This window comes from Eretmochelys imbricata, chromosome 9, assembly GCF_965152235.1.
Source record: "Eretmochelys imbricata isolate rEreImb1 chromosome 9, rEreImb1.hap1, whole genome shotgun sequence".
NCBI lineage: Eukaryota > Metazoa > Chordata > Testudines > Cheloniidae > Eretmochelys > Eretmochelys imbricata.
In genome coordinates, this window is record NC_135580.1 from 79134893 (window position 1) to 79158082 (window position 23190).

The 23190-nt window shown below is 43.9% G+C and overlaps 1 protein-coding gene across 1 annotated transcript in view; it reads right to left on the reverse strand.

The window, feature by feature from the left end:
- AR (androgen receptor) overlaps positions 1-19078 on the reverse strand; it is a 108233-nt gene extending 89155 nt beyond the window's left edge. The window contains exon 1 of the mRNA XM_077826128.1: positions 17853-19078. Within this exon, the coding sequence (XP_077682254.1) occupies positions 17853-19078 (1226 nt within the window). The remainder of the gene's footprint in view (positions 1-17852) is intronic.
- Positions 19079-23190: the final 4112 nt, after the last annotated feature.

Genomic DNA, 23190 nt, shown 5'->3' on the forward strand with positions numbered 1-23190 from the left:
TAGCTAGGAAAGGTAACTATTGATAAGTCTAGACCCAGGTTCATGTTTATTATTTTGTTTTGTATTTGTTTGCAACACACTCTAATTTCTACTTAATTCCTTATTCTTTTTTAAACAACCCTCCTTTTGTTTTGTTGTGAATGCTCACAAGTACACAGGAGCAGCGGTTTAAAGTAAAACCGGGGTACACTACTGTTGGTGCAGAGGATCTGGAATTTCTGTGAGTAGCCAGTGTCAGGGGCTGTATATCACAGGGGAACAATCCAAGGGGGCTCAGGGATTGGGGTGCCCCTATTGTTAGCCTGCAAGGAAAAGTTAGGGCTGGCAGAGCTCAGAGGAGAGAGTTTGAGCTGCTGAAGGGCTGGTGCTGCCAAGGAGCTGACACCCATCTGCTACAAGCACGACTCCTTCTCGCTGGAGGCCGGGGTAACATGGTGACTGACAATCGTAGGTGCTCTGAGACTCATCACAGGTGTCACAGATAAGCTCTTTGGAAGATCCTGAGATGCTAAGGAATCCCAGCAAAGACTGGTACTATGATCACAGCTTTGTATGACGAGTCTGTGTGCTGCATTAGGACAAAGAGCGGAGACACAGAATGGATTAAGACTATTACTGGGGTAAGGCCTACTATCCCCACTTCTTTCTGCACCGTCATAGACTTTGTGATGTGAAGAGCAATGGCTGCTGCCAAGGACAGACAGCAAGGGGGAAAATGGGTTGTCTCATGTGCCACTAGGCAGAGGAGACTCTGAGTCTACATACATAAATTACCTACAGGAAACCAGAAAAAAAATACAACCCGGTAAAAAGCTGCAGTAGAGTTATCCAAAATCAGCACTTAATTTGGATAACTGCCAACCGTTTTGAGCTCCAGACTGGGTTTGCCTTAAACCAACTGCAATCTGAGTATCAATCCCTGTATATTCTCAGTGTCACTTTGTTATTCTTTTAATTGTCACTGGACACTTGGGAAATCACTGGGATTCATTTGATGTCATTACATCAAAATGTTAATTTGTACGATTCCCCAGCTGGCTCCCCAGCAAACAATTTTGCTAACCAAACATCCTCACTAAACAGGCAGTGAATAGGACATCAGGCAGCTATGTTGTTTTCCATTGAACTGGAGCGGGGGGTGGTGGGGGGGAGGCGAAAGGAAAAGAAAATTCACTGGTGACCTCCTCATTCTTGAAACAAAACTTCTGCTTTCTAGTCTAAAACTCTAACTGGAAGTTCATAAGGCCACCTGTTTCCCATGCTTTAGCAGGTTTAGCAGGTGATAATAATATCTAGCTCTTATATAGAACTTTCCATCTGTAGAACTCAGTGTTTTACAAAGGAGGTCTCATTATCCCCATTGTATAAGCAAGGAAAATGAGGCACAAAGCCGTGAAGTGACTTCACTAAGGTCACTCAGCAAGCCAGTTGCAGAGGTTATAACAGAACAGAGCTCTCTATAGAGTGTCGGTGCAGTGTTCTAGCCTCTTGGTCACATTGCCACTCCGTGACAGTTAAATGCTAACTCAGCTGCAGCTAAAAGGGCTATTGAAAGTCATCAGATTTTGTTTTTTAAACTCAAAACGTGGGATTTACCTCTCACACAAAATAGCAAAATGAACTTTTTCAGTCAATTATTCAGTCATAACATATTTTATTATATCCTACCATAAATGTCTATGCAGAAGATATTGAACCACAAGACAACTACAAGAAAACAAATGTACTTTTGTATACTTGATTAAATGACTTTGTATCCTATTACTCATATACAAAGTTTACTCTTAAGTTACACTTTGTATTAACTGTAGTTTAAAACTCTGATCCACAGCAAAACAACAACTGTTATTCCTTGTAAGAACCCGGATCTGCATGCTGAGGGCTCATCCTTGATGATTGTGGATAAGCAGGCACATTCCACATTGAATACATGATTGGGGCATTCATTACATTTGCTTTTGCCCACCACCTCCAGCAAAACCCCAGCATCCAGCTACTCCTATCCTTTACACAACAATTGTCTGCAGCAATCAGGATTCTCCAGGGCTGAATAGGAGAAGTGGAAAGCAAGCATAAGGTATGCATAATGCATCATTATAACAAACTGTGCTGCCAAAGGGTACAAAATAAATATGGCGTCATGTACTCAATTGAAAAGAAAAGGAGTACTTGTGGCACCTTAGAGACCTAACCAATTTATTTGAGCATAAGCTGAGCATAAGCTTTCGTGAGCTACAGCGTATGCTCAAATAAATTGGTTAGTCTCTAAGGTGCCACAAGTACTCCTTTTCTTTTTGCGAAGACTAACATGGCTGTTACTCTGAAACCTGTCAATTGAAAATAAATCTTTAGCAATGCAGCCATTCCCTTATCTATTGAGGGATCAATCAATCTATATTATCACTGACAAAAAAACTTGGGTAGTGCAGAGTTGAGATTGCCCACAGGTATATATTGTGTCCTTCCAGAATGTTGAGTTAGCAAAACCCAGACTTGTGAAAAACAGGAAATGAAGATTTAAGTGACATGTCTATGCAACCAGAACTCTGCCCCTCTGGAGCTGGCAACAGCTACTGGGAGTTATCTGCATGCACTCCAGCTGTGGTCATTGTGTTAGGTGTAGTTTCACTGAATGATAGAGGGATTAGTTAGAGCAGCTTAGCGGAGCTGTGACTGTGACATGAGGTAAACGGCGGAGAGGGGCTATACGCCTCTGAAAAGCTGAGTCTCTCTCCTTGATCCCTGTATGTGTGATCAAAGGAATGACATGCTTGTGTACCTTGAGATATCCACTATGTCTCATTTCATAGCTGAGTTGGGTCAGCTGTGTCAATAGCAGGGCAGAGGGGTCTTCTTGCCATTGGGATTGTCACTGGGGCAGTTAGGTGGAATAGGAGTGTGGCCCATGAGTTTAAGGATGGGTAAAGTAAAATTATAGTGTTTGATAACATTGTGTGCATATGAATGAAGGGATTGAAGGGACTGTACAATTTAGCAGATGTGGTGTTATTTCTGTGGAGTAGGCTAAAGACATGTCTGCACCACAAATTTAAGTCAACCTCATTTACGTTGGCATACAGCTGCCACAGTAATTACATCACTTGTGCGTGTCTACACTTTCACCAGGAGCGCTTGCACTGACTGAACTGTCAGAGTGGGGCATTGTGGGGGACGGCTTCTGAAAGCCAGCAACAGTCAATGTACGCAATGCACTGTGTTGACCAAACTACACTGACATTGACTCTACGCCTCCCATGGAGGTGGAGTTATTAAGTCAGTGTAGAGGGTGAGTTATGTCAGTGGGAGCAAAATTTTTGTGTACACACTTACATAGTTAGGTCGATGTAAACTGCCTTGAGTTGACGTAACTCTGTAGCGTAGACCAGAGCTGAGAGTTTGAGTGCAGGGCATTCAGAAAAGTGCAAAGGCAGAGTCTGAATGCTTACTGGGGCATTGCTCAAAGAGGACAGAGTTAAGGTTCTTCAGGCACGTACCTTAATTCTGTACTTTCTGCTTCTCAGATGTTTGAGTGTTGCTGAATTCCTTCCCAGGGAAGGGCACAAGACACCACCAGGCAATCTGAACTCTGTGGTAACCAAGCTTTTTGTCAGCAAATTTCCATGTTTTTAAACAGAAAGAGAAATGTTGGTAGGAGTTAGTACTCATTTAGGTAGTTGTAGTTATCAGGTAGATTTGCAGCTGAGATGCTACTATGGCTAGGTAATGATAATAATACTCTTAAGGATCCAGGAACTAGAACCCAGGTCGGCAGAGTCTAAAACAGCTGTTGGTCTCACAGTGCCACCAGGAGGCAACGCAATAATACACCCAGGGAGCACTGTTGAGAGTAGGTGTCACAGAAAGTACCACCCAAGAGACCCAGGGTGATGGTACTCTGCAGCCCTTTGATTGGCCAAATGCCCTATTTAACTCCGGGGTTGCCCTAGGAAGTTGTGTGGGCAGCCATACAGACTTTGGCTTACTGCAATGCCAGGCTTTGCGTGATATCTGTGCTCTGACTCCAACCTCATTCCTGCTTCTAGCCTTGTACCACCTCTGGCCTCACTGTGACTCTGACTCTTGCGATTCCTCCAGTGCCTGCTTGGAGACTACCCCCTAGTGTGCAGATCTCAGCCCAGCTGTGACCACTAGGCCAAACTGCCTAGCCTCCACTTCCGTACAGTACTTAGCTTTTGCATAGCACTTTTAATTGGTAAATCTTAAAAGCACTCTACTAAGGAAGGAAGCACCATCATCTCAACTGAATAGATGGGGAAACTGAGGCACAGACAGATGAAGTGAGTTGGCCTAGATAATCCAGCAGGCTAGTAGCAGAGCTGGAAGCAGAGCTCAGGTTTTATTATTCCTAATCAACTGTCCGCTCCACTAGGCTACACAGTTACTATCTGAGTCCTAACTGCCTACATCCATACACTTTGCTACAGTGGAATGAGGATAATGGTCATGCTTTGAAAGGTATGAAGTGTGTAGCTGCTAAATGGATTGGTGAGAGAAATCTCAGACATGGTCTATATACCCGAAATGTGACTGTTTTATCATAGGGTGGTTACTGTAACTTTAACCACATGAGAGAAGGTTGGTATGTATCTCTCCTTCTCCACGCCCCAACCCCCATCTCTCACAACATATCCACAGGGAGTCTGTAACATATCCACAGGGAGTTCCTCAAGATTTGCTCAAAAAGACAATGTTAACAGAAGTCAGCCAGTACCTCTGCGATCCCTGCCCACTTCACTCTATCTGTTGGCTACTGCATTGTGAAATGCTCCTGTCATAAAAAGGATTCTGTCCAGGTTATTACCCTACAAACATCACCACTTTTGTAAGTCATTCCTGCATTGGAGGTCTTATATGGTTCAGATGCTTTCCAAGATATTTTAGTTGCCAATCCATGGCAGGGCTGTGGAAAAGGAGGGGGAAATGAACCAGACATGGGGGAGACTCTTGCCACTGTGAAAATTCATCAATCCATTGTTAGTCCGATCATATTCCAGTAAGTCACACTCTGAGTTCCCTTTCAACCCCACACAGTAACATGGAGTGAAATGCGGCAATTTGATTTGCATTCCAACAATTGTTACTATTGCAAAACAAGAGGCACACACAAGGATGGCACTCCTGCACCAGTCAGATGAGGGCATAGAGACAATATGTTTGCATCTGTTTAATGATTGTTTACTGGAAATACATTGTCTTTCACTTCAATAGGAAGTGTATCTGCCCTTCTTCTCACCTTGCACACTGCCTCCTCAGCTCCATTTGGGAAAAGAAGAGAGGCCACCATTCATGCAGCAAACCTTTGCTTTGCAGCAGCCACAGACTGTGTCCTAGAGTTGCTGCAGGACCATCAAATTTAAAAGGAGACTGTTAGGAACAGAAAATTACATTTTATTTGATGACAATAGGCTATGGAATCCTTCACCTCTGGGTCACCAATTCAGTGGTGGGCCAGATGGGCAGTGATCAAAAGCTGTCACCATCTGACAGCTGTTAGGTGGGCAGCAAGGAATGAGTTTACAACCTCAGTTCAATTCTCAGAGTGTATATGTCCACATCGCAAAAACTAGCCTAAGAAACTGGCAGTGACTTTGTTGGCAGCTTCAGGCTGAGGACTGAATGGGACAAGGGACTCAACTCCCCCTCTCCATCTTAGAGTTGGTTTTTTCCAAGTCAAAGCTGAGGTGTATTCACAGAGCAATGGGTGCTGGGGAAGGCTGCACTGCAGCTCCCTGTGCTGTGATGGGCACTTCAGTTTCTTGGGCTGTCACTGTGGTATTTTCAACAGCATAAAACACACTTTACAGTAAAAAAAAAATAGTTTAAACAAAGCAGGGAAAGATAGGGCTTCACAAACTTTTCAGCTAACCGAGTTCATCTTAAGGACTGCCTCCTTCTTAGGGTACATCTACATTTTCAGCAAGCGGTGTAATTTCCAGCTCAAGGAGACATCCCTGCGCTAGCTCTCATCGAGCTAGCATCCTAAAACTAGCATGTAACTGTGTTCGCTTGAGCGGCTGAAGGGGCTAGCTGCCTTGAGTATAATCCCATGCAAGACAGCAGGCACATACTCATGGCAGCTAGTTTCTCCAGCCACTGTGGCTACTGTCTATTTTTAGCATGCTAGCTCGATCGCAGGTAGTGAAGGCATGTCTCTTCGAGCTGGGAATCACTCCCCCAGCTCTAAGTGTAGACGTGCCTTTAGTGTTGCCCTTGCGGGATAAAGTCTTTCTGTCGTGATGCTGCATCGATTACAAAATATATTCAGAACGGTTAAGTTTTAAGGATGCTAACCTGCAGAATGTGGGACAGATCCAGAAAAATCAGCACAGGTGATAACTCTATTATGGACTGCACACCGCCTTGTAATGTTCTAACATTAAAATGCTCCATGGGGAAATTTACCACATTAGCAGAGGTTCTGCACAAGGCTTACAGACTATTAATTACTAGGGCTGTCAAGCGATTAAAAAAATAATCACGATTAATTTCGCGATTAAAAATTTAAGCACGATTAAAAAAATTAATTGTGATTAATTGCACTGTTAAACAATAATAGAATACCATTTATTTCAATATTTTTGGATGTTTTCTACATTTTCAAATATATTGATATCAATTACAACACAGAATACAAAGTGTATAGTGTTCACTTTATATTTATTTTTTATTGCAAAAAAAGAAAAAACAAAAGAAATTTTATTTTTCAGTTTACCTAACAAAAGTACTGTAGTGCAATCTTTGTCATGAAAGTTGAACTTACAAATGTAGAATCATGTACAAAAAATAACTGCACTCAAAAATAAAACAATGTAAAACTAGAGCTTACAAGTCCACTCACTACTACTTCTTGTTCAGCCAATTGCTCAGACAAACAAGTCTGTTTACATTTACAGGAGCTAATGCTGCCAGCTTCTTGTTTACAATGTCACCTGTAAGTGAGAACAGGTGTTCACATGGCACTGTTGTTGCTGGTGTCACAAGTTATTTACATGCCAGATGCGCTAAAGATTCATGTTTCTTCATGCTTCAACCGCCATTCCAGAGGACATGCGTCCATGCTGATGACGGGTTCTGCTCAACAATGATCCAAAGCAGAGCGGACCAACACATATTCATTTTCATTATCTGAGTCAGATGCCACCAGAAAAAGGTTGATTTTTTTTTTGTTGGTGGTGGTTCAGGTTCTGAAGTTTCTGCATCAGAGTGTTGCTCTTTTAAGACTTCTGAAACCATGCTCTACACCTCATCCCTCTCAGATTTTAGAAGGCACTTCAGATTCTTAAACCTTCAGTTGAGTACTGTAGCTATCTTTAGAAATCTCACATTGGTACCTTCTTTGCGTTTTGTCAAATCTGCAGTGAAAGTGTTCTTGACACAAACAACATGTGCTGGGGTCATCATCAGAGACAGCTATAACCTAAAATATATGGCAGACTGTGGGTAAAACAGAGCAGGAGACATACTATTCTCCCCCAAGGAGTTCATTCACAAATTTAATTAACGAATGATTTTTTAATGAGCGTCATCAGCATGGAAGCATGTCCTCTGGACTGGTGGCCAAAGTATGAAGGGGCATACAAACGCTTAGCATATCTGGCATGTAAATACCTTGCAATGCTGGCTACAAAAGTGCCATGCGAATGCCTGTTCTCATTTTCAGGTGACATTGTAAATAAGATGCGGGCAGCATTATCTCCCATAAATGTAAACAAACTGGTTTGTCTTAGCGATTGGCTGAACAAGAAGTAGGACTGTGTGGACTTGTAGGCGCTAAAGTTTTATATTGTTTTGTTTTTGAGTGCAGTTATGTTAAAAAATCTACATTTGTAAGTTGCACTTTCAGCATAAAGAGATTGCACTACAGTACAGTACTGATATGAGGTGAATTGAAAAATACTATTTCTTTTGTTTGCCATTTTTACTGTGCAAGTATTTGTAATCAAAATAATAATATAAAGTGAGCACTGTACACTTTGTATTCTGTGTTGCAACTGAAATCAACGTATTTGAAAATGTAGAAAAATGTCCAAAAATATTTAATCCATTTCAATTGGTATTCTATTGTTTAGCAGTGTGATTAAAACTGTGATTGTGATTAATTTTTTAAATCACGATTAATTTTTTGAGTTAATTTTGTGAGTTAACTGCAATTAATTGAAAGCCCTATTAATTCCTATTTATTATTTGTACTGGCATGACACCTAGGAGCCTCAATCATGGACTAGGACTCATTGTGCTCGGTGCTGTACAAATACAGAAGAAAAAGACAAAAGCTTACCAGCCAAGTATAAGACTAGAGACAGAGACAAAAGGTGCATATGGAAAGATGCAGGAGGGAGAGGGGGACAAAATGAAACAATGAAACAATATTAGTAAGTATGATAAGCAGCAATCTCAGCAGACCAGCAGCCTAAGCATTGTCAAATTTGTAGTCATCATGGCAAGGGAGAAGTTTAAGGAGGGATATGAAGGATAATGAGGTGGCTTTGTGGATGTTTTGGGGGAGTATACATCACTTAAGTGCCACTTAAGCCCATAGTTCTTGTGTGGAATGTCAGCACAGAGGTGAATTTAACTATGTTTGATTGGTCAGAGTCATGCATCTACTGTACAGTTCCTTGGGAGCTATCAGAATGGCTCTAAGGAACAAATAGTTTTCACTGAAGTGGAATGATCATTTTACAATGGAACAGTTTGCCATCAGAAAATACCGATTCAACAGCATCCAAAAAACTTTTTATTTTATTTTATACTTTTATTATATAAATTACAATAGGAAACTATTAATTACCAGACCATTTACCAATTATAAAATAATTTACACATGACCAGAGTAGCAATTACCAATGAGCACACCAAGTACCAATTACCAAACCAATGAAAATAGCAATTACCAACTAGAATAACACTTACCAATTAGAATGCCAATTTCAAAACCAAGTACTGTACCAATTTATAAAAGACAAGAAAAAAGAAACTAGAAATAAAAAATTGATATACATTTTATTATATAATGTCATTTATACTATAAAAGTCAAAATGCTTTGACTATATTATGTCATGTTGACTTTTATATTATATTATAAATTTATTATATAACATAACATAAAACTTGAGTTGATAAGGTTGAAATGCTTCATTTAAAATTTATCAAAATGAAATTATTTTGACCTCATCAAAACAAAAGATTTCAGTTAGGTTGACAAAAATGTGTTTAATTTTTTAAACGAAATTTGGAATCATGTTCTGCAGGAAGTTTCAAAATTTCAAAAGTTTTTCATTGTGATTTGGAACAATATTTTTTTCAAAATTTCAGAATTTTCTGCAGAACAGGAATTCAGTTCCAACCAGCTCTAGTTTTTACTACTGCATTCACCTGAACTAACCAGTTTCAATTTCTGGTTCAACTCACAGTGAAGCACTGGTTGTAAATCGTTATCATTCTCCTAGATTTACCACAAAGCAATTAAGAAGTAAGGCGGAAGCAAAGACTTCCCATTCTTTCTGCCATTATCACAATAACCACTGCCAAATATAAATCTTGAAATAAAAACTTCAGATATTGTGGGTATGTTCTCTTCTCCCTGTGTGTGTAAAAGAATCCATAAACATCTCAGCATTTCTCTCTGCCGCTATGAGTTGCTCTCGCTCCCCTTGCTATTATCTATTATCCTATAAAACTGGAGACATCAGCATCAACATCTGTAACAACTGGTTACATGGAGACATAAACATCTTGAACTGACCCCTATTCTCTTTATCAGGTAATATGACAGTCCTCTTAGATCCTCCCTTCTTCAGTGGTGTCAGAGTTACTTTCATGGACAACATGCCTCCTGTGTGATTGTAAAGTGAGCCCAAAAGGCCAGTTTAAGTGGAGCTGATTATTGTTCACTTTGCCTTTGCTGAGTTGGTGTCACAATCCCACGAAGGTGTTAGCTCACTGGCGTTGTATGAAAACACATACCTGTCATTAAAATATCTTTTCATTTGAAGTCTACCAATATACAAAGTTACAATTTCCTTCTTCTCTGTTACAAAACATAATTTGACTTTATTTAAAATGTATCTTTCGTGATATATCTCCCACTCTTTTATTGTTCCCGCCTCCCTCCCCCCAACCATTTTAAGAGAGAACATTAGGGACTCTCTAACCTTCAAACAAAAGCAACAAATCCTTTGCATATTTTCTAACTGTCTATGCTTAATACCTCCCACCCTTGTTGGAGGTTCCAATAATATGCAAATGGAAGGTTTATGACAAGGCAAAGACTAGCTGAGCTGTGCAACATGAAGTGCAATCCTTAGTTTTGTAGTAGAGGAACACCTTATGAATACCATAAGCACAGAACATGAAAAGAAGTAAAACTGTACAGGTTGGGAATAGCTGTCACAAACTATTTGTTTACTATTATCTATATAAAGATAACAGCTAATACAAGACAGAATTCTCATACTCAGTGCTACTGTAGCTAAAATGGATCAGAGTTCTTAAGTGCTATTATACATTATTTCTCTGATGTCTTTGTGAATTCCCAGCCACTGTCTTCTATACTAAATGTGTTGTGTACAGATTACCCTTTTGTTACATCCTGGGTTTGAGAGGAAACTCAAAACAACTTGTCCATTTTACATGTCAGGTATGAGTGTTTAGAATAAATTTCTTACAGGTGTCAGATCTCAGAAATTCAAAGGGTGACTGAGAGCAAAGAGATGTTTTGTTTTTAATTACACCACGGGATTCTAAGCACAGCAGGCAAGGAGGTTCTAAATCTTTGAATGAACAAAGCTCTACATCACACTGGTTTATACCCTGATGCATCTATCCTCCGTAACTGTAGATTTCCATACTAGCAAATTCAGAAGTACTACATGGAAACAAAGACAGAAAGAAATATTTATCATTTCATGGTAAATGATATTTACCATAGTAACAACTGAAATCACACAAGCAAAAAAATCATATGGTGGGGGGAGGTGGACAATAATAAACACTGGAAGCAAATACTTTTCCTTCACTCATCACTACAGACATGAGAGCCTTTTTAATAGCAGAGGAAAAAACCTACAAATGTGAATACTCCCAGCAAAATGACAGTCTACTTAATTCCAACACCAGCCTTCTCTGAAAATCATCAACCAGTTCATAAATAGAAGAGGAATCGAATGATTTACGTTATTAATTTTATGGGCCCTGCTGCTGCTGCAACATAGCAACACCAACATGCAATTTCTGAGTGTCTCCTGCAAGGTACTGAGCACCAGAGCGCTTGTGCAATCTGGAGATGCCTGAATTGAAATTTTATCTGTATGCCTGCTATAAATCACATGAGCCATCCTTAAATAGTGGCAGCGGGAAACCTGCTGCTGCTTTATAACTGCTGTCAGCTGAATTTAGGAGACCAAATGTTAAAAAGCACACACCAATCTAAATTAACAGTGAGAACAAAACAAAATCAACACATCCAAAACACAGAATAAAAGAAACACACAAAACACAAATAACCCAAATCAACCAACCCAGCAGGGAACTAAGTAAACAACCATCTCTGCATCATCCACTCTAACCCACCAAACACCAACTCTGAGAGACCAGACATGGGAATAGGCAGTCTCACTACCAGCCCTGAGTACAACAGCAAGAACCCACCAGGCAGGCTCCAGATCATGATGAGCTATGGCTAAAATTTATCCTAAGAGCAAGTTTAAATGAGACCTTTAAAGTGTCACCTGGTTTAGTTTCCTACCTTACATGGTGACCAGATTGATTTCATAATTCATTAACTCATCCCTGATAGATGAGTATCTGGCCAGCGACATACCAGTTCACACGTAAAACGACTGAACAGTTCTTTAAATATACAACAGGACTGTGATCTACTCCATCCACCCTGTGCTTAAAAAAATATTTTCCTGGCTATTAGTGGAGAACACATGAAAGCCCCTTTCTAATTATTACTACGTGGTAAGGAAAACTCAGTTCAGGGCCAGCATCAACCCCATAGCAAGGCTGGTGATTTTTCCTTTTTTGCATTTCATTGGTTTGCAAACACAGTGCCCCAGGCAGTAGGCAGGGAAGGGTCTTGCCCAGGGCTCCAGAAGGTATCAGTGTCTTAGCCAGGTTTAGGACTGCTGTACTTTTGCAGGGGCAAAGAAAATATTAGTCAGGCAGCTCAGGACATAAGGGTTGACTGCAGAAGACTTGAGCATAGTGTTGTGAACACTGAAGCGCTACAAGCTCTGAACTAAGGGCCTGATCCAATGCCCACTGAAGTCAATGTGAGTTCTTCCAGTAACTCAAGCGGGCTTTGGATTGGGCTCAAAGTGCTAGAGACAAAACAAAAATCTGTCCAAGTATTATTCTGCTTGAAAATGGGCCAAATTCATCCATGGAATAACTCTACTGAGGATAATGCGTGAATTACAGCAGGGATTATTCTGATCTGATCTAATCAATATATAAACTACCAAAAGTTGCTCTTTGGTACCCACTGGCCTATTATGCCATAAAATGATTTGTTCAGCTATCTTTTGTTATATTTTTTAAAGAAGAAAACTATTGGCAGAAAATACAGACCCTACAGAACTCAATTACCATCATTAGCAAATCATATCCCAGGAACCATCATTATCAATAATGACTTTTCACTGGTCTCCCAATCTCCTCTGCTAAATAACAAACAAACAAACAAAAATCTATTTAGTGCTCACTGAAGCGATAGTTTGCAAGCACTTGCCAGAGCCAGGGATAATGCAGGTAGGCCCCGGGCAAGCTTCGTCCTATCCAAAAGCTATTCTAGTGCTTTAATTCCTGATAAGTATCCCCTGTTATTTAAGACCTTAGACTTTCCTAAGCAGAAGCTGATAGTGGCACAAAACTGGTTCTGTGACATGAAAAAGTGCATACACTCCCCTGTGAACTAGGCTGGGACCATTAAGCTCATTGGTCACTAGTGGCCTGGGGAAAAGAGAACCCCAGGCTCAACCTTCAGAAGTGTTAGGGACAATTCTGCAAACATGCAATACTGTATTTTTAAAACTATAGACGCGACCAAGAGCTCAGATTTATTACCAAATAATCAGTCAGACATCACTGAAACCACTTCAGTATTCTGAAAGGAGATGGAAAGTGATAATTAAGGGCTGAATTCCGAGCACCTTAAAAACTGCATTTTTTTTCTCAAGCAACAACTGTCTTTGAAGTCAGTGGTCTCCTGCCTAAGAAAACACTATGCAAGGACCTCTGGATCTGTCCCCTGAGGTGTAATCAAATAAACCAGATACTTTGACAGTGCTGCAAAATGACAGCCTGCTTTCTTACAGGGACAAATATGCTGCGGTTGTCCAGGTGTAGATGAGGGCAGAATCTGCCGCAACGTTTTTTTTAAAAAACAAAAAAGGTTAAAAAAGGTGGTGAGGAGGGATTTTTTTTTTCTGTAACAAGAGACAGGGTTTAGCACATCAGTGATTTCCACACTTACCTGGAATCCACTGTACACTAAATCTCTTTTAATAACTGTGGACTTTGAGAGCATATGAGAAAGCTGGCCAGAATGGCAGGTTTCAGAAACAGCATTCTTCCATGCGCCACTTCTCTTCAAAAGAAATATTTACATAATATTACCATTTGCTTGAGCAGAAAGGTCATAGTAGAAAAACAGGGGGGTCAATCGTGCTCCCATGAAAGTTGATAAGAATGTTGCTACTGAGCAGGTGCAGGATTGGGCTCCTTGAATTCTAAAATAACCTTCCTTCACAGTCTCATACGCACACAGAGTGGAATACTGATTACTGTTAACGTAAAAGAGTTTAGGAACACGGAAAAACCATCTGGCTCAATATGCTTGCCTCTTTTTTGGTTGATCTTACTAACACCTTTCTGATTTTATTACCAACTACCTAAATCTCCTCCATCCATAACAATTATTATTATAATAATTATTTACCATTTGTATTACAACAGCACCCACGGGCTCCACGTAAGATTACGGTGCCATTATGCTAGATGCTATATTAGTAAAAGAGTCTCTGCCCAGAACAGATTGCAATTTAATTTAAAAGAGGATTTGACAAGTGGGTGTACCTCACAAACAAATGGACAGGATGAGAAAAAGGAACGGAGTGATACTGATAGGAAATGTGGTTACAAAGACTAGCTATATGCACAAGTAGATGTTTCTGAGTCAATTATCCCTTCAATTTACTTATAGTCTTTGCTTCCGTCACCTGAATAGTGACTAATTCCAGGAATTTATTATTTTTGTGTGAAATAAATCTGCTCAAATCCCTTACTTATTCTTAGTTTCTAATTTTCAAGTCATGTCTTTTGGTTTGTGAACTTTCTGTCCTATTAATATTTTTTCTAGCGATCCCTTTCTTAATTTAGAAAACCTCCATTGTCACCTCAAATACTGTAAACAATTCCTCAGTAAATGAAACATCACTATGAGAAAAAGCTATTAATCCACAGAATAACAAAGGCTTAGATGAATTTACCGTTTATAAGTAAATAATGCTGGAGCAATGACATGCGGCATGTGAAAAGCCTCAAGACCAATCCAAATGGATTAATACTTTTTGTTTTGCCTTTTTAATGTTTCAGTGAATTTAATGTACTACTGTGAGTCCAGCAAACTGAAATACTCTTGTTTATGGTAAGTGATACAGCACAGGCAGCATTACTCTCAAGCTAGAGGGACCAACCCTTCAGAATAAGCACAATAGTTCACCTCTATTAACCACCCACCCCTTGCCCTGACCCCAGAGATAGCTAACAAGGGGGGCAAATGGTGATGGTGGTTTTTATAGGTGGGCATCCCAGCATCACAGGAACCAACACACTTCACAGAAGTGACTGAGCAGCCATCAGAAGGTGCCATTCAGTGTGCTAGATTCAAAACAATGACACAGTGATACACAGGAGAAAGACCCTGCGTCCCATCAGCCATCTCTTAAGCCATCCGAGCCCTCCCAGATGGTTTAGAGCTGAAATAATCTATTTTGGTATCAAAAATAAAATAAATTGAAAAGCATGACACAGACATAACAAAAATAAAACTATAACCTGCTAAGAAGCAAAGGGGGAAATGTGCTGATGTTTTAACGTCATGTATGCAAAAAAGGAGCAGAATAAAAAAAGATTCAAAATGTAAAAATGAAGACACAAATTCGAAAGAGAACTGGGGACAAGAAGAGAGAAGGAGACCAGTAACAGTGAAGTGAATGGATGAAGGTCCAGCTTGATGGCACAAGGTAGGATAGCTCAGGGGAAGAGGGCTGATAGCAAAGCATTCCAAAACACCTATTACTACTCCTTTAGGAAGACTCAGCCCCCCTCAGCATCTGCTGTTGACCACAGTGTGAATGTAGGAGGATCTGGGGCTCTACCCATGTCCTCAGAATGGATGACTAATTCTCCTTGGGGCTGCAGAACACAAGTGGGCACATTAGCTGACTCCCTCACCTAGCATCAAAGAGAGTGCCGAGAGAATATCTTGCCTTGACCTCAGGGTGAGGGAAGAGGCTCCCTGTGCAATCCATCCTATACACTCTGTGCAATACCAGGCAAGTTGTGAGCCTCGTTAGCTAATGATCGAACCTTGCTTTGGAAATGTAAAGTGCTGTAAAAGTGCCAAGTGTGATCGTTACAGAGGGACTTGCTCACTGGAGGGAACTGAGGGAAAGAACTTTGATACAAAACCGCTGTAGCTCCTGTGACTCTCTGCCATCACTCGGGCTATTGTCTAAGAAACTGATGTATAAATCACAGCCTCTGTCACAACAATGATTGTCCATTCATCTGTTATCCGTTCCTATCTAGAAGTAAATTAAAGGCAACTGCACACTACAATCAATAGGCAGTAAGTTGTTAACGGTAATAGAGAATCTCATCTAGATGACAAATAACTTTGGCAGGATTGAACTGTACAATATTAGCCGCGCCACACAGAAGCCTCATTCCTCTTCACTTAAACACAGTTAAATTAAAACCGAACGCAAAGTGGCATATAAGTCCCGTCAGTATCATTCACGGTCAGATGCAATTTAAATAATTACACGTACTATATGGTTCTGAGAAATATTATCTGAAGTAATTACATTTAAAAAAACCCTGGCCCAATGCTGTATACCTTCATGCGACTATTCTTTATTCACGTGCCAGGTGTGGTTATATTGTGAGCAAGGACAACACACGTTGAGTAAGAAGTCAGCAGGACTGGGCCCCATGACTTCAAAGTCATGCCATCAACTGACAAAAGTTATGACAAGTAATAATTTAATGCCCTCATTCAGCTCCAATTACTTTCCACTGACTTTGGTGGGGTCTGCACCACAGTCCCAAAGAATACTCTGCACTTAACTCTCACCCCATTGGCACTATCTGTGCAAGTCAGACTCACTTTAACATTCCCTCGCTTTTCCCCATTTTTGTCACATCCTTATTTTTCATTTAAAACATTTCAATATATGTAGTGCTCACGATAGCTGCTGTGTTAGTCTCTCAGGTGCCACAAGTACTCCTTTTCTTTTTGCGGATACAGACTAACACGGCTGCTACTCTGAAACCTGTCCTTTTACACGTTGTATCAAACACTAAGCGTGTGACCAGAGTTAGATTTGAACTGGCCACTGAGACGTAAAAATGCAGCATAGCCTATTATTAGTCCCTCAGCCTTCCAGGCACCATAGATTTATATCCCTAATTGTACTGATAGCATCAGGTATGGACATTTTTTGCCATGACTAACAATGCATTGAGGTGCCCATGGCTTCAATGTTATTTTTACCTACTTCAGGCAGAGTGGTTTACTTCCTACTTTGGGCTAGATTTAAGGGATCTAGTGACAGGACCATGGGGAACTACTCTCAGTGAATTCCTTCTTGTAAAATATATTAAAACTGCCTTCAGATTTCTTTTGTTTGTTTGAAGAGGATACAGAGTACTCTCGCATGCAATCTTAGTAATTGCTCCTGTAACTACATTAAAGACACAGACTTTAAATCTGAAGGAGGTATTATTATAAGAGCAAATTCACTTAGTTTAATTTCTTCCAGTGCTGTGATCAGTCTAGGGTTCTACTCACAAAGAAGACTAGTGCTCAGAGATTTTTTTAAAATCTGACATTCAATGGGGTCTACACTAAAAATGTACTGACCTGAGTACCAGCCTGTTAGTGCAGATACATAACTAATTTAAAGGTAAGTAATAAAAGAAGTGTGGATGGTTATATCATCTTACCGTGTCCTGATTTTTAGAACAGCAATGCAGGCATAATCTCTGAGTCACAAGGAGTACTGCTATAATATTAATCAGGGTAAAACAAAAAGAAACCCACAAAACTATTACTCCATGTAGGCAGCCAAATCAAATTATGTACTGAGATTATGAGTTATGATCTAGAGTAAGCGCTCAATGCAAACCATCACCTTTTAATGAGCAAACCCCTTCCATGTACTTTATGCTCGATTATCTGAATCCACTTCATAACTCAGACTGAACAGCGGTAGCCCTCTCTCCTAAGAACTTGGTCTGGGCTTTTTAGAGGGAATCAGCACTTCACAAATGCAGGGAGAAAAATGTCTACTAACTTTTATAAGTAATTTTTTGCTTAAATAGCCAGGGCAGCTAGTATATTATATGCACCTGCATGCTGTCCATTCCCCTAGCAGTGCCTTTTGGGACAGTCTGCTCGCAGCTGTCACGATAACCTGTATTCACGGGTGTCTAGTACTGGTTTCCGACGCACAAAGTGGTTTTGCTGGATTGACTTTTCCGGGAAGATACTGACAGGGCAGGGGGTCTTCGTCTGCACGTGCCAGTGGGTACTTACCGCATTTCCCCAAAGGTCCCGGCATAGCCCTCCATCCAAGGGGTGAGTTCGCTCTTGATGCAACCGGAGGCAGCAGAGTAGGACATCCTGCCCACCATCCCTCCTGGGTACCACACGTCGGATGGGAAGTCGCTTACTTCTTGCCCAGGTGGCCCCTGGCTTCGCCCGCAGCCGAAAGGGCCAGCAGCCGCCTCTGCACATGGGCCGTAGAGCTGCCCCTCCTCTGCGAAAAACGAGTGCCAGGCTGGGGCCGAGGCAGGGCAATGGGGCGGCAGGCTGGCCATGTCCCCCCCGTACCTGCACTGGGCAGCCCAGGCGTTGCCGGGCCCGTAGTCCAGGGGCTTCTCCAGCTTGATGCGGGCATGGGGGGCGAGCGCCAGCTGGAAGTTGTAGTAATCGCGACCCTGGAAAGCAGCGGGCTCCTCCAGGCCAGGGGAGCCCTTGTACAGGGACAGGCTGTGGGGCACGTCTATGGCCAGCACGTTCTCGCCTGGCCCGGGGCCGCTGCCCGCGGCCGAGTGCCCTTTGAAGGAGGCCGGGCTGGTGCCCGGCTCTTCCAGGAGCGCAGCCCCCACTGGGTTCTTGCAGTCCCCGAGCTGGGTGCCCGCTGCGACCCGGGAGTGCCCGCCGGGCAGGGCGAACATGCAATCCTCCCGGGGCAGGAGCTCGCCGGGCGTCTCCAGCGCCTCTACCCCCAGACCCATGGAGGCGGACACGGCTTTGCACAGCTCCTTGGCGCTGTCCCCCAGAAAGTCCTCCTTGGCCGCAGCCACCTCGCCGCGGCTGCCCCTGGCCTGGGCCTCCGGCTGCAGGAGCTGCAGGGCGCCCGCTTCGCCCAGGATGTCCTTGAGGTCCCCGGAACAGCCCTGGAAAGCGGAGCCCACCAGGGACAGAGCCGCGGAGGGGGTGACAGCGGGGCCCCCGTCCTCAGGCTGCAGCCTCTTGACCGCCGGGGCGCACTGGCCCTGGGGATGCTCCTCCAGAGCCAGGTACGCGGGGGAGTCCGGTTGCTGCTGCCGAGGGCTCTGTTGCTGCAGGCGGGCACCGGGTTGGCACTGGGCGGAGGAGGAAGGCTGGGGGCTGGTGCCCGGCTCCTCTCCGGGCGGGCCGGCGCCCGGGCTCTGGAACACCTCACGGACGCTCTGGAACAGGCTCTGGAACGCTCCGCGGAACGTCTTGCCCGCCGGCCGCGCATACACGCTGCCGAGCCCGATTTGCACCTCCATCCCTGGAGGGAGCCCGCGGGGCAGTCGGCCGGGAGGGCTGGGGTCGAGCGCAAGCGGCGGGCGGAGAACGAGCCTTTTGCGGTCCTGTCCCCTCTCGAGCCGCTCCCTGGCTCGGGTCTAGCACCGGCTTTGGCCAGCGAATCTCATCCTCTCCTGCTCACTGCAGGCACCACACGCGAGTTGGGGGTGGGGAGGGAAACCCTGGCACTAGCAGGTGCCGCCGGGATAGGACCCTCCCGACTGCTGGAGCTGGTGGCTGTTCTTTACTCTTTTGATCTGTGACCTGGAGAGAGGCAGGAGAGTGGGGGGAGGGGGAGACCGGCCCACGTCGCAAAGCAGGTCCGGGGGCTTTGCAATAATTAGTCCGGTAACTTTTAGGAGGGAGGAGCGCGGCGCCTTTTTACAAAACGCTGCTGCGGCCGCAGTCGACGTCTCTCCTCGCAGCCAAGGGGAGGGAAGCGACCGAGCAGCCGGGTGACCCGACGCTAAAGACAATAGCGACCAAACACACACACACACACACACACACACAGGCCACAGCCGCAGCTCCACTCCCGAACGGCCCTTGACCCCCTTCCACCAAAGTCTGCGGGCGCCGCTTAGCGCTCAGCGGGATCACAGCCTACAAACCGTTTCACGGCTGCAAAAATATTTACACGGCGTCCCAGCGACGCTGCACCAGGATCGGCGGCGGGGAGGGATGCAGCTGGGGGCGGGGGCGGTGGGGGACGACAGCAAATTCGGAGAGGTTGTTACCACCCCAGAGCCCAAATCGTCCGGGCTTCAAACGGCTGCCGCAGAGCTAGGTCTCGGGTGAAACAGCAACAAGTGCTGGGGGAAAGGGAAAGCGCGTCCCCCGAGCAATCCCTCGCAGCAGACTCTGCGCGCAGCAGATGGCTCCCGGGGCTCTTTGCTGCAACTCGGGCTGGTTTCTCTTCGCCCAGTAGCTGAGCTGCTGCTCCGCCCCGCCGGCGCGCGCGGCCCCCAACCGAGCCTTTTCCCGGGGCTGTGGGGGGAGCGGTGTGTGCCCCGCGGAGCCCGAGCGATCAGCGGCGAGTGCTGCGCGCCGGACTGGAGCTGGGACTTTCGCTCACTCGAATCCGTCCTGTTGCTCTCTGTCTGGCTCCTCGGCCAGCAGAGCCGGCGGGCGGGGAGCGGAATTGGCAGAGAGCTCCGGGCTGAAGAGAAGCAGGAGGGGCGTCAATCAGAAGAGGCTCGTAATAAAATCCACCAAGGTATTTCACATTGATCACTCAGCGGTACTTTACCATGCTGGTGCCTAAGTACGCCACGTACATATAAGTACTGAGGCTCGCTTTTACCAGGAGGACGCTTGCATTGTGCGCGCACACACACACACAAAAGTACACGTGCCTGCATAAATTGTTCAGTCATACACAACCATTCATACACAGGGCGCGCTCATTGCATACGCATACACCAAAGCACACACATGTCTTGTGCAAATACAGTCATGCACTCACACAGCATAAATGCATGGCACATGCTAAACCACATGCGCAATACCTATGAACAAGCATCTATGTATACATATATGTATATAATAGGGTTGTGCGATTTAGAACAAATGGAGCGCGTATGCTGGGTAGAAGGGTGCATACAATTACAGTACATTGGTGCGTGTGCACACGTATATAGATACCTACACAGATGGCCCTACGTTTACATCGCCTCAGAGATTTGCGTCTACATTATATTGGTTCGTCCTGTAATCATGCACAATTACATGTAAAACATAAATGCAGCTTCCTGGCGTGTAGACCAATGCATTCTCCTGTCAGCGGTGTATCAGGAAATGTTTAAGAAGGAGAAGAGGCCTTATTTCCAGGGCATGGGGAAGAGCAACAAGCATGTAAATGGGGTGCAAGTCTGCAGCAAAGCCTCATCGTGATACATTTCGCGTACCCACAGTGGATTAGCTCCTTTTCTGTCATCTGCGTGACCCACCCCTTAAGGTAATAATTAGCTGAGCTAGATGGAAAGCGGCGTGGGGGGGGGGGGGCGAGGGGAGGGCATGCTCTTGAAAATCCTCATTTTCGTTTTTCACTGAAGATTTGTTTTCATTGAAATTTTCCCACCAGCCGTAATAATTAAGTTGCCCTTCTACCCAGTGAATCTACACACGTTTCGATTTACAGCTAAGAAAATTGAGTATCATACAGATTTCGTGTAGCAAAGGAGTTTGCTTCTGTCCCTTCTTCACAGTCGTGGCATCCTCTGAAAAATTGAAGAGACACTTCGGTCCAGACAATAAGCATGTCTTTTATAATCCACTAGTCTGTACATGACCCCCCCTACCCCCCACCCCACCCCACACACAACACAATAACCACCATTTGTGTGGGGCGCACGAAAAACGAATGTTTGAGCCTCTGGTTTCAGGTCACGAGTAGCTCGTTTCCTTGTAAGCACCATGCCCAACGTCGTGCCTATCCCTGATGAAACGGTAATTGAAAGGTGTTCAGTGAAGCTACGCAAAAAGGGTCGTGTTAATTTCAACTCCTTCAGAGACAAAGGGAGCGGAGTAACAAATAACAATACATGCCAAATGGAGGGGGGGGGGGAGAGAGAGAGAGAGAGAATCAGTCAGGAAAGAATCACGTTCAGACTTTTAAAAGCATATTTACAAGCAAGAGAGGATAACCATAAAATAGATCCACATAAAAGTTGGCGATGTCCTTTATGCGCCCTCAGTGTCTCTATAACATACGTGCAGGGGACATGCTGGCAGCCGCTTCCCGTGGCCGGAACGCGGCACTGCGGCCACTGGGAGCTGCGGGCGGCCGTGCCTGCGGCCGGTCAATGTCAATAAACTGTCCAGCGGCCGGTGTAGTGTCCTCAGGTAGCTGTGTACTACAATAGCAGTTTCTTACAATCTAACGTATCAGTAACTGCTACCAGTAGCACATTCCTACACGGAGCAGTTTACTACACGACCCCGGCCAGCGGATTACTCTGACAGGCCACATGCGGGCCGCAGGCTGCCCACCACTGGCTTAAATGCATGCTTTTGCTGCCCTGCTTTTGTACACTTGGATCAGAAAGTCGGCAGTTGTCCACGTGTCAGATTTCCCACTCAAAGGCCAGGTTCTGGTATCCATGTACGGAGTAGCTCCTTACTCCCCGGGTTGCAGTGAAGTCCCTGGGGTTACCTGGGGAGGAAGGCGTTGTGTAGCGTGCGGAAGGGAATTAGAATCTTTCCCCCAGTGTTTCCCTGGTCTGCATTCTGTTCAGACACCAGGGATGAGAGAACACATTGGTTTAAGGGACGCATCAAACATAAATACTTGGGGAAGGGTGAGGAGGGAAATAATGTTGTGCCTTCTGTTACTTTCATCGGGTGATGCAATAGGGCTCGGACGTGTGATTGCTCCTTGTTTTTATTGATTTTCTTTTCATTATATCATTGCGCTCCCCTCTCTCTTCCCCCCCACCCCCGGACCTCCAGTCTTTTCTACACTGATCACATCTGGACAACTCCCATTTTGGATCCGCACTCTCTCTAGCGTGGGCTGCTGCTGTCCTTTAAATATAAATGTCTTCTCATCTATCTCGCCATTTCTCCGGTGGATTTTGAAACTCGACCATTCTGCCCTCCAACTCCTCCTGTTCGTCTATGCCCAAAGTGCTGAGGGATATGCAGCTTGAAAACTTCACTAGCTCCAAAGAGCAGCCACTAACTGAGCAGGGGGGAGACTGGCGAGGAAGGCAGGAATAGTGAAGGGGAAAAAAGGGAAAAGTTTGTAAAAAGTTAAAAAGCACTGTTAGGTTAAAAAAGAAAAATAAATGTAATTCCCTTTCCCATTAATATACTAGATAATCAACAACAATGTCGTTTATGATGAAGTCTCATGATAAATGGTATTTTTGAAGCTACAGTTGCTAGAATCACTTGAATATATGAGAAGCTCAGCTTTTATTACAAAACACGTTTCTAGCCTTCATAGTTGCAAAGAAAAGCTTGAAAAATGTGTCCCCAATGAATCCTAAATACTGAAAAGCAGAAGGCAAATTGCAAGAATCCCAAATTATTATTAACAATTTTAAAACCATCCTCTTGAGTTTCGGGGGCTTGACTCTTGATTTTTTTA